The following is a 13,021-nucleotide window of genomic DNA, read 5'->3' as shown; positions in this document are numbered from 1 at the left end:
GCCTCTGAGGGACTGGAAAACAATACAAGGGTGAAACGTCTGGAAGCTATTTTCCTGTGGCATGGTGTTTTTATTGCTGTGATTGTTTTGTTTTTCCTTTTCCTACCTAGGTTGATGTTATAATTCTTTTATAAGCCACCCAGCATGGCTTGAGAAATGAACAGCCTTAGAAATCAAATAAATGAATAAATAAAATCGGAAGAAAGGAAGCCCTTTCACCTTGGAGGCTTTGTTAGAAATATTTTCCCAGGTCCTGTTTCTTTCTCTCCTTTCTCTTGCCTGGGATTAGAATGCTAAAAGTTGTCATCACTTACTAAACTTTAGATCCTCAATTTGTAACCACCTCTAAAGTAACTGAAAAGGGAAACTTGATTTGACCATGAATCTCATAAAAGAATTTAAGGAGGTGTAATATGGTTGTATAAGGGACGCGGTGGCTCAGTGGCTTAGGACGCTGAGCTTGTCGATCAGAAGGTCGGCAGTTTGGCGGGTCAAATCCCGAGTGCCACGTAACAGAGTGAGCGCCTGTTACTTGTCCCAGCTTCTGCCAACCTAGCAGTTCGAAAGAACGTAAAAATGCAAGTAGAAAAATAGGGACCACTACAGTGGGAAGGTAACAGAGTTCTGTGCGCCTTTGGCATCTAGTCAAGCCAGCCACATGACCACGGAGACGTCCTGGGACAAGCGCTGGCTCTTCGGCTTTGAAACGGAGATGAGCACCGGCCCCTAGAGTTGGAAACGACTAGCATGCATGTGCGGGGGAACCTTTACCTTTACCTTTAATATGGTTGTGTGTGTGGCAATGCTATGCTAGAGATGGAATTGCGTGGGGGGTGTGGGTGTGCACACGCACGCACTCATTTGTGTAGATGTGAGTAAGAAGCTATGATAGTGAATAGGAAACTGGTAGGAAACTGGTCTCCAGTCACTGGACAGAAGATTATCTATCCACTGCTGTCATTTAATGATGTTAAAGATTGGAAAGTACGAGACTATGAATGAAGATAATTTACTAGTAAGAGAACAACATTTCTCATGGCAGCCATATGGAAGCAGCTTGCCATTATCTTCTCCTAGGATTAAAAAAAACCACACTTTTGTGTCATCTACTGCCCTTGGTTTTCGAGCATTCCCACTCAGATATTATTGTATTTCTCCCAGATTATGTTCCTTTCTCTAGCTAAAGAAAGAAGAGAAAGTTAATATATTATAGTTTCCAAAGGGATCTAACACTTGAATGGTACTTAGGATGAGTACCATTCTTCTGTCAGAACTTTTTTTTAAAGATATTTTATTATTTTTTTTATAATCATGAATCTTTAGTGCTTAGTAAACAATATGTTATCTGGGTCCACATATTTAACTTAATAATAATACATCTTCCATTCCCACTCTCTACTCCATTTTTCTAGCCATTTGTAAAAAGTATCCCATGTTTGAAAGTATTCTGTATCTTCTTTCCCTTTCATTTTCAATGTAAGCCTGTCCATTTCCGCACAGTCCAAAATTTTCTTAATTATGTCTTCTTCAGCTGGTGTTTCTTCATTTTTCCAATGCTGTGCAAATGTAATTCTCACTGTTGTTAATACATGTAGTATTAAATATACACTTTCTTTATCATCGTTTTCTGAAGCTATACCTAAAAGTAATAGTTCCAGCTTAAAATCTACATGTTTTCTTAACATTTTCTCTAACCACATACTTTGACCAGAATCTTTTTCCTTTAGGGCATGTCCACCAAAGATGGTAGTATGTGCCTGGCTTTTGCTTAGATTTCCAACAATTGCTAGACATATTTTTAAACATTTTTGCTAACTTTGCCATATATAAAACATTGTATATAAATTTTCTTTATAGGTAACTGCCCTTGTTATTTATAGTTTCCTTCCCACAAATTTTGCCATTTTTCTAACTGTACATTGTGCCCAAAGTTTTTTGCCCATGTTATCATTGTTTCTGTTATGTACTGGGCTTTTGGAATATCACTATGTGCGTTGCTGGAGGACTAATGGTTCTCCAGCAACTCAGACAGGACGTCTCCGGTCCTACAATTGGTCAACTTTGGGTGGCAAACATGGCTTCAATCCGATTGGTTAATACCATAGGGCCTGGCTATATATTGAAGCAGAGTGACTCCAATCTCTCAGTACAGTTTCTGCTTAAATAAAGTATGAGTTTTTCTGTACTCATCTGCGTGTCCTCGTTCCTGCTCATCAGAGCCCATGACATAATAGTTTCTTTGACTTGTTTCTTTGACTTCCATCTTTAAATTTAAGAAAAATTTATACAATTTCTTAATCAATTTTTCATCTGATGACAGTAGTATCTGGTCAAACATTATCTGGTCTTTATAAAAACCATATGTTAAATTTAGCATCTCTCTCGTATCTCGTTTGTATTGCAAGTGCATCCACCATGATAATTCAATGCCCTGTTCTTCCAGCTCTTGTTCAGTTTATAATTTCTCTTCAGTATGCAAAATATTCCTATAAGTCACAAGTTTCTCATAGTTAATTAAATTTGGGTGAACAAACACTTCCATTGTCGAGATCCATCCTGGTATTTTCATATAAATTTTCGTTTTTATCTTTGCCCATACTAGAAGCAAAGTGTTTCTTACATAGTGATTTTGAAAATATTTATGGATTTTGTTCTTCTCATACCATAGAAAGGCAGGCCATTTCAGTTATAAGTCATGCCCTTCTTTCTTCTGTCAGATCTTAATGTTAAATCAGGAGGAGCCATCACTGATAGTGTTATTCGTTTAATTTTTAATAAGAAACCTATAACTCATATATAAAATGTATTCAAATACAAATGTTTACTTACTGAATATTTTTCTGATGCCCAGTCAAGCCAATGCTCTCTTTTGGGTATCTCTGGGGAACGATTTCTGATCCGGTTTCTCAAAGCAAACTGAACAGGAATACAAACAATGAAAGGAGCTCTGTCACTTAGAGTTTATCCAATATAAGCATTGTTTCTACTACCCTGATGGTAAAGTCTGTTGCACTGATTTGTATTTCATCTTATTCCTGGTTTTATAAATATGTCTTAAATGAAGTTCTACCCTTCCTGCTGTTTTATTGGCCATCTTTCAGAAGACGTTATTTGAGGGACAATTATATATAAATCCTGGATTCAACATCCATCATAGCACCCAAACAAATCCAAATTATATGGTTTTGCTTTAAATTTATTTCCTGGGAGGTGCCCAGAGGTGACAACCCACCCTCAAAAAAGGCAGCATAGCTTCTCCTGGACCTATTTTTACAGAGTGAATGGACTAATATAAGGCCTTACCATAGAGGTATCCTTTAAAAAAATATGAATCAGGAAATCGGAATTATAAACAAAAGGATTCCATCCTGAACAAGTAAGCATATGCCATAAATACTAAATTCATACAAGATTCATAATGCAACTTTTTGTTAGTAATGAAGCAAATATTCATGAAAAGCATATGATTATGCTTCTTTCTCATATCTAAACTAGATTTTCCCAACCTGATCCTGTTTAGACATGTTGAACTGCCAATTCCATAATCTTCCATTGTTCCTGTTGTGACGATTAAGGTACTGCATATCTAACAAGTCTCTATGATTTAAATGACTTTGGCACCTCTATAGGTAGATAAGAACAGCAACCTAAATGACCCATCTACTATTATTTATTTATTTATTTATTTATTTATTTATTTATTTATTTATTTATTTTAATTCCATTTATATCCCGCCCTTCTCCAAAGACTCAGGGTGGCTTACAAGCTTAGCAGTAGCCTTCATTCTATGTATATGCCTGCTTATTATTAAGGCTTTCACACACACCCCAAGCGGCATTATTACAAAGTCAGCTTAATTGCCCCCAACAATCTGGGTCCTCATTTTACCTACCTGGGAAGGATGGAAGGCTGAGTCAACCTTGAGCCTGGTGGGACTCGAACCTGCACTAATTGCAGGCAGCTGGTGTTACTTAAGGAGGCATTAGCCCACTGCGCCACCAAGGCTCTTTATTAAGATATCAATTTATTAAAATATAACTATCTTAAGTTAATAGTATCCCTGCATCACATTAACTTCATATAATAATCATCCATTAGCTATTGTATGAGAAAATACTTCCTTTTGTCTATAATGAATATAGAAGCAATCAATTTCACCGAATGACTTTGAGTTCTATTATGCTCTACAAATAGGAATGGAGGGGAGACATTTTTTCATCCTCTGCAGTATTGGTTGATGAAATCATATCCTTGAGTAATCTTTTTTTCTCCTAACTCTAAAAAGCCCCAAGTGCTTTGCAGTGCAAATTGTTATTATGACTTCAGTGCCACAGTACAGTAATACTAAAGAGGATGAAGGATGTGAAGGAACCAATATACCAAATATGATAACCCAAAATCTCTGGTGTAGCTCCAATACATAGAAAGCAATGCACCAAAATTGTCACATGAAGAAATGTAATGGATGAATAACTACTGGGATTATGTCTCACACCTAGATGAAATTGGGTACAGACCTTGGAGTTTTAATATAAAAACCCCATGCAAGTGACTATAATGAAGCCATTAAAAACCTTTGCAGATGACTACAATAAAGGAATAATCAAAGTATGTGAATGAGTTCATATGTGTCAGTCATGGTCCTGACCTCCATGTGTTGACCTGTAAATAATTTCAGTATATGTATCACTTGGGAAAAAACTATTTAACTTCTTCTTTGAGTGTACTAATTAACTCCTTATTATAAAGGTGGAGTTCAAACTCCAGCTTTAAGAGAGTTCCCTCTGTTACTTCCTCAAGGCCTTTTCCTCTAATGAAAGACCATGAAAGCATTATCAGGCATTGGTGACAGGCAAAACTGCCATTTCAATTTCCTACCATATCTCAGCGGTATGCAAAATTAGGAGCTTGCTGAGAAATTCAAGTGGCAGATTAACTATAGTTCAATGCTTTCTCAAAAATGTCTCCTGCAATTTTTTTCTTGGCCTTCTAAATTGATCTGATGAAAGAGAAATTGATGGTTTCATTGTATGCAGGACAAGGTAGGGGCATTCTCATTGTATCTCATTGGTGTATCATGTGGTATTCTTGCATTGTCCAAGAGAACTACTACAATCTACTATAATTTTAATGAAAAGAAGGACAAGGGGTGACATGATAGCAGTGTTCCAATATCTCAGGGGTTGCCACAAAGAAGAGGGAGTCAAGCTATTCTCCAAAGCACCTGAGGGCAGGACAGGAAGCAATGGATGGAAATTAATCTAGTAGAGAAAGCAACCTAGAAATAAGAATAAATTTTCTGAGCATTAGAACAATTAATCAGTGGAACAACTTGCTCCAACACTGGAAGTTTTAAGGAAGAGATAGGACAACCATATATCTGAAATGGTATAGGGCAGTGGTGGCGAACCTATGATGCGCATGCCAGAGAGGGCACTCAGAACCCGCTCTGTGGGCATGCATGCTGTCGCCCCAGCCCCTTTTCCCCCCATGGCCCCCTCGTCACCAGCAGTCCACCTGGAGGAGAGTCAGCCCCTGGCATGGCCCACGCAAAGCCGCACAGCCAAGGACATGGCAGCCAGGCAGCCGGGACAAGACTCTGCCCTCATGCCCCATTGTGTGCAAGTGATGCTGCGGGACACGGGCAGAGAACATGGCTGCCATGGTGCTGCTGGCCTGCCTGGGTGATCTGCTGCAGTGGGCTGTGGAGGCGGTGGGTGGCCCTGAGAGCGGGTGGGGTGGAGGCAGGCTGGGGGCAGGTGGAGGGTGGGGGCGATGGGTGGGGGTGGGTGGTTTGGGGGCACTTGGTCTCTAAAAGGTTCACCATCACTGGTATAGGGTCTCCTGCCTGATCAAGTGGTTGGACTAGAACAGCGGGTGTCAAACTGCTGGCCCACAGGCTGAATGTGTCATGCCGAAACTGCACCCGCCCTATGGCCGGCAGTGGGAAAAAAGTCACGATATGTCACGACCTGTCACGTGACGTTGCGAGTTTGACACCCCTGGTCTAGAAGATCTCCAAGGTATTCTATTCTATTCTATTCTATTCTATTCTATTCTATTCTATTCTATTCTATTCTATTCTATTCTATTCTATTCTATTCTATTCTATTCTATTCTATTCTTCATGATCTGAAAGCTCCCTGGCTTTCCATTCTACAAGTGAATTCCAAGGGAAGAGGCTAGCCTTTTATAAAAAGGGCAGACAGCCAGTATTATTACATACATGCATGCTACTAGGTATAATAATAATTATATTAATCAGTTTTAAAATCTTTTAATAAACTACAAAGATCTCCACTTTGATAGCATACTTTTTCACCAATTGGTAATAAAGCCTAATATGGTGAAGTCTGTCCCAGTTGAGGATGCTGAAAATTGTAATCCTAGATAATTGGGAAAGCAGACTGAAAAGAAGACACTGTAAGCCATTTGGGGTACCTCAGATCAGGAAACAGACTCCATAGGAAGACTAGAATGGAACTTTGTTGAGATAAGCTATCATAACAGCTTTTCTAAGCCTTTTTTCTGCCTTCCCTTCTTCTTTATATCCCAGTAAATTAGGGAGGAGCCTGCCTTTTTCTAAACATTATCTTGTTCCTCAGGATTTGAGGAATAATGTAACCTTCTTGATTCTTATGTAATGCTTCTTTCCTGAACCTTCTTGGTTCTTACAAAATGCTTCTTTCCTGTTTCCCTCAAGGTCACCTCTCTGATTCTCTGCCAATACACCTATCATTTTAAATAAATACTAAATACTGTAAATGATAACAAATGAACTTTGAAACAAATGCAACAAAACTCTTAAGATATACCCACAAACTCTTTCTTATCAATTAGAATGGAATATAACTCATAAGGCATACTAGAACATTTGCAGTTAACAAAGGAATACAGTTGCTTCTGGGTTCAAAAATTGTTTTAATTCTTGTATAAAGCCATAATCAGCAAATCATTTCACTTCGTTCTCAGAACCCTAATCCCATACCTAATTTTCTAGAGTATGCCCAGTTGACTTTAGCAGGCATTGTAAAGGCAATAAGTATTTTTTCCCAATATGCTTCTGTTTTTAATCCTAAAATATGTGATCATGCAAAAGAAAGTAAATTTTTACATTTTGTACATAAAGCATACTTACTACAATGCACTTGCAAACTTTCAGCAAGATATTTCCTTGTGGTGGAGTCTTTTTGTAAAGTCTGTTTCCAGTGATGAACACAACTAGGAAAAAAAATGCAATTTCAGTATAGAAATAGAAGTATATAATTTATAACAATAACTTACTGGTAGCAATTAAGAAAATTCTTCCACAAGGTGAGGCACTGATTTTCACTAATCTTCTTGCTATCCTCTTTGACTTCCTGCCTCAAAAACCTACATTTTTTCCTGTTCTAAATACAGTATTTCTTTCCCTTGGTAAGTATTTAATGCAACATTAGAAAGTACTAATATGATCTAGCCTTGAAAGGCATGTTCAGGTTTAAACTGAGTGATTCGAAATCCTAGAGTGTATACCCACTCCATTACCACTGAAAGATTGCCTTATTTACCAATTTATTTATCTATTTATTTATGTGCTTGCTTGATGGGGCTTATTTACCACCCCGATCTAATAAAAACTATTTCACTAATTGGTAGACTTTAAAAAGAAATGACAGCATTTGCTAGCAAAGTTTCCCTTGACTATTTCTACGTTCCACTCATCAGATGACATCCAATTAAAAATAATACTACGCACAAAGCAGATGTCTTATTAAATAGGGAGCTTGGGGGCATTTGAAAGATGGGGAAGGGAGAGAAACGGCAATAACATTTCTGTAACATCAGCTACTTTCCACTGCCAAAACTACACCATCTATCAGCTGGCAAAACCCTTTTCCTAGTACAAACCATATAGCTCAATAGAAATGTGGAGATGCTGAAAACTGCTCAGATTAATCACCGGCCATTCTAACTTAGAACTTTCTACACTAGTTTTCTCCAAAGTGGTTAGAATCATTCCTCAGAGGTATATGGGACTATTCAAGAAGTAAATGTTATTTTTGTTACTATCAGTACTATTAGTTAAAGTAGTATTAATTAAATTATTTTCATATGATAAATATTTTTGGGGGAATGTCAATGAACAGTCTGAAACTTCACAAAGAGGTTGATGAGCTGAAGAGTTTGGGAAGCCTGCTCTACACCAACTGGTTCTTCAGAAATTCAAAATAATACCTTTCTTAATTCAATATGGAAGGTTAGAAAACAGGCCTAAGGCCTTATGAATAAAAAGAATAAACTTGAGAACTTCATGTCAACTCCAACAAAAAAGGGCTTGAGGTGTTTTTCCATTTGAGAAGGACTTCATGGTGATCCCTTTCCAGAAGCCCCAATGTCATAACTTTAGTTGCTGTTTTTTTAAAATAGGAAAATATACAGAGGACACTCAGTGACTAACAACCACGATAGAGAAGAGAAACTTGAAATCCTGAGATAACACAGGTAGTATAGCTACCACAACTGGAACCAGCAGCGTTGTTGTTAAATGAAATGGTTGCAAAATAAAGCTGTGACTTTACATATGAAGTTACTTCATCTTTCCTGTCTTAAACTGACTTATTTATTAAGAAAAATTTATATGGCTGCCCAACTCAAGGTGACTCCAGGTGGGTTATAGAAATAAGGTTATAACTTATGAAGGTCATAAATGCGAGGATTGGTCGTAAAGCTACTTTTTCATCACCATTGTAACTGTGAACTGTTGCTCAACAAGAGCGACTTGTACATCTCTGAAAACAATCAGCATGGTTTATAATTTCCCTTGGTGGACAAATAACAGGAGGCAGGGATGGCTGTTGCCTGTATGTCTTTTTTTAAAAGGCTGATCACTGTTCCAGGCCAGCTCGGCCATTAGGCAGCTTCGGACAATGAATACACCTCCTAGGCAGTTGTGAATACTATGCATGTTGTTGGAATGAATTCTTAAACAGAATAACAATTTGCACTGAAAATGAGACAGCCGCAGTAGAAGAAGATAGCAGGCTGCTTTCAGCAGCAGTTTCATTTTCACCTTTCTCAGCTGTCCCTTGACTCACTCTGAGCTTATTTACTTATGTGATTCAACTTTATCTTGCTGACCACAGGCCTCACTCCTGTGTGGAGGAAAAGAAACACAAATAGCAGCTTAACTAAGTGTCGGCAGAAAAGGGGGAAATTCTCTCCCAGGCTAGTTCACGCTCTTCTTAGCTTCCTCTGTGAAGCTGAGCAACATGACAACAAACTTTACTCAAGGACAATTAAGCACAGGTAATCCTCGACTTACAGCAGTTTCTTTAGTGACTATTTGAAGTTACGACATCCCTGGGAAAAGTGACTTATGGCCATTTTTCACTTACGACCATTCCAGCATCTCCATGGTCACATGGTCAAAATTCGGATGCTTGGCAACTGACTCATATTTATGATGGTTGCAGTGTCCCGGGGTCATGTGATCACCTTTTGCAACCTTCTGACAGGCAAAGTCAAGGGGGAAGCCAGATTCATTTAACAACCAGGTTACTAATTTAACAAGTGTGCAGCTGTGACAATAAAGGGGGTAAAATGGGGCAAAAATCACTTAGCAACAGAAATTTTGTGCTCAGTTGTGGTCGTAAGTTGAGGCCTACCCGTATTAGCAGAGGTAGAGGATGGGGAATCTAACGGCTCCCTCTCCCAGCTAATGCCTGATAAGAAGCACTGATTCAGTTTCCATATAGATTAAGGCTCTGGAGTGCATAGCGCCTTAAGTGGCATGAAAATAAGGGACAGATCACAAGATTTGTGATCAAGCCTTGACCTAGTGCAGGGGTAGGCAACCTCAGCTCTTTTATGACTCATGGCTGACTCAAGAATTCTGGGCGTTGAAGTCCATGAGTCATAAAAGAGCTGACCTGGTGCATCCTCGGTGAAAGGATCCCCATTCTAGAACTTGCCACTCGCCATTTACTAGACAGCAGGTAGAGTCTGACACCAAATAGAGTTCACTGCCTGATACTGCTTACTAAATGATGCAACTTCACTCCCATTGTGCTAGGATTGGCCCTAGCCAGTGTACCTATGTAGACTCAGATCTCCCCTGCCAAGACATAATGTATCTCAGGTTTGTCATTAGCAACAAGAGGAATTTCCTGCTAGGACAATTGAAGTTCAAGAGCTGGCAGGGGGGAAAAAACGAAGCATCCCCAAGCTCCAGCATACCGAGCTGAAAACCACCTTCGGAGCAGTTTTTCCTGCACTGTAGTTCAGCAGAAAGTAAATCGGCTCAGCTTTCCAAGAGAAACATTGGCATGGGGTCACAGGTGTGTGGAGCTGAGCCAGGAGTGGTGCAGACTTCTTGAAAAGAAGGGCTGCACGTGAGCTAATGCATGGGAGAAAAATGAGTTCTTTAAATGAGACAAGGGCTGGATGTTTTTTTTAAAAAAAATAATAAAAAATAAACTGAACTGAAACCCCCCCTGTGAGAAACTGTTTTCAAGCCACGTAAGCCAGGGATCAGCCTTTTATTTCCCTATGGGATTTTTGTTTTGCTTTGTCTTTGGCCTCAAAAAGCTGGCTTAGAAGGCTGCAAGGATGATCTGGAGATGCATGGTAAAGATTAGTGACGCAATAATTCTCACAATGGAAGAACGGATGGTAAAGGCGATGCAGTTGGCAGAGATGACAAAACTGACTGTTTCCATTAAAGAGAAGAACCTGTTAGTTTTGTTTCTACTTGGAAACCACTTCTGGACAGTTTGCTGAAAACTGAAAGATGAAACTTTGATTTTAGGTTTTGAGGATTAGAATGATTTTGTTGTTATTGAGATGCTTGAAATGTTTAGAAATGTAAAGCTAAAAGTTGAGGATACAGCTTTTGTGTATTCTATTGCACTGAAAAAAGTTGGAAAACAGTACTCTTTCTTCTTTCCTTCCTTTTTTCTTTCTTTCCTTCCTTCCTTCTTTCCTTCCCTCTTCCCTCTCTCTCTCCCTCCCTCCCTCCCTCCCTCTTTCTTTCTTTCTTTCTTTCTTTCTTTCTTTCTTTCTTTCTTTCTTTCTTTTCTCTTCTCTCTCTCTCTCTCTCTCTCTCTCTCTCTCTCTCTCTCTCTTTCTTTCTTTCTGCACACCTCTTCCTTCTTCTTTTACCTTTCTAACTTTTCCTACTTTTTATATTTTTATCTTATAAAAAACTTTACTAAGATACTCTAAAATAAAAAGATACACCATAAAGACTAGAGACAAAATGTTAGCCTTTATTTGTGAAAGCACCCAGGGGTACATTTTCACTGAAATAGGTTCCTAAAATCATGCTGAAGTCTTATTGATGAATTTCAGTGACATGAAAAAATGTAACCAGGAAGCTGTATGTGGCCAGCAACCCATATGTTGCCCCTCTTTGGACAATGCAGAACAAGATGGAAAAATAGTTTTTATTTTATAAAATAAACTGCTAACCCAGATCTATTTTGAAGCTGCCAATAAAAGCAGCCCCCTTGAGGTGTATAAAAAAAATGTTTTCCTTGTGGGAAATGAAGATGTCACAGATTGGTAGAAGGGCCTCTTCAGAATGGAAAGGATTGGACATCTATTGAACTCCCCTGCTGTTTAAAGACAAAGAGCTTCATTTCTGCCTTGCAATTCCAGTAGAGGAGAACCTGGGGAGCTTGGGGTTGGGGGGATGTCACATAGATTTCCTTACTTGGTGCACAGAAGAAAGATCATCTCTTTTAAGTTGTTTGAAGAACCTGTGATTGCCCTCCCTTTTATTGTCTCTTTCAATCTCTCTCTTTTATACCTGCTACTTACCAAGAGCTACAATCATTAAAGCAGCAGGAACCCCAAAAGCCAGAGCGTAGCAGTCCCCTCCAAAGCATTGCACGCTCCCTAAGAAAATGAGAAACAAGTTATTATGTTCACAAGTTAAAACTTTCCACCCTTTCCCTCCACTGCTATATTGTACAAAGAGGGAAGTTTCTGGAGATCAGAATGTACTACACACAGTTCTTCACACTTTGGCACTCTACTACCAATCCACCTGTTGTGTAGCTGGTTCTTCGCAGGCATTGAGCGAGACGGAAGGTTCAAAACAGCAACATTGAAAGTCAGAACAAAACAGAAGCAACAAGGGAGCTGCTGCACAGCTATTTATACAGTTGGCCAATAGGTGGCGACCAATAGGTTTGAAGCATAGGTTTCCCACCCAAAGACCTACTTAGCTGGCTGGAGACAACCAGTCTGGACCGGCTATCAACCATTACAACATACACCTGAACTAGCACTTAGCAACTGAATGCAAGCAATTAGCAAGCAGTGCAACAAGAGCAAACACTTACAATATATATACAAAAGGCCAATACATTACACCACCCCTATGCAACTTGAACTGATTTCAGCTTTGACCACACAAATTGGCATCCTGAGTATAACTTCTTTGACTTTTATGGAACCTGTTGTAAATATTAGTGATTTAACGATTCTGTTGTTGAGCCTGCAATGAAGTAGTTTCAAAATTCCATCACTGCATACTATGGATGATTGATGATGATGATGATGATTCTTATGAACTATACACAGATTTCTCTAGCAATAGCACTGAGACTTATATACCACTTCACATTGCTTTACAGCTCTCTCTAAGTGGTCACAATATTATCCCCACTAATCTGGGTCCTCATTTTACTGATTTCAGAAGGATGGAAGGCGGAGTCAACCTTGAGCTCCATCAAGATATAACTCCTGGAAGTGAGCAGTGAGTTAGCCTGCAGTCCTGCATTCTAACCACTGCCCCATCACAGCTCTTCCCATGTTCTCAGCAAATCAGTTTCTTGCATTATAGGAGGCCCTGACAAAACATGTAATTAAGTAAAATCTGAGAACAGAAAAGAGTTTCTCAGACAAAGGAGCCAGACCAGGATCAGGAGAATTGGAACCCTGTTCTTTTGCCACCTGACAATAGGTTACAAATCCAGTCTGAATACTTATAGCAAGGGTGTCAAACTGCCAGCCTAGGGGCCGGATGCGTCA

At 39.1% G+C, this 13,021-nt stretch overlaps 1 protein-coding gene across 3 annotated transcripts in view; it reads right to left on the bottom strand.

Annotated features, from left to right (window-relative positions):
- The window catches only part of SLC15A2 (solute carrier family 15 member 2), a gene marked incomplete at its 5' end in the record, with an annotated part of 86,369 nt that overhangs the window by 43,242 nt on the left and 30,106 nt on the right, over positions 1-13,021 (bottom strand). For all 3 annotated transcript variants that reach the window (XR_014490877.1, XM_083349856.1, XM_083349857.1), the window contains 3 exons: positions 2,830-2,916; positions 7,140-7,222; positions 11,804-11,881. Coding sequence is in view for 2 of the 3 variants with exons in the window: in XM_083349856.1 (XP_083205982.1) it covers positions 2,830-2,916; positions 7,140-7,222; positions 11,804-11,881 (248 nt within the window). The remainder of the gene's footprint in view (positions 1-2,829; positions 2,917-7,139; positions 7,223-11,803; positions 11,882-13,021) is intronic.

Source organism: Vipera ursinii (genome assembly GCF_947247035.1).
Source record: "Vipera ursinii genome assembly, chromosome: 1".
Taxonomy (NCBI): domain Eukaryota; kingdom Metazoa; phylum Chordata; class Lepidosauria; order Squamata; family Viperidae; genus Vipera; species Vipera ursinii.
The sequence above is the reverse complement of the archived record's forward strand: the minus strand, read 5'-3'. Positions and strand labels throughout refer to the sequence as shown.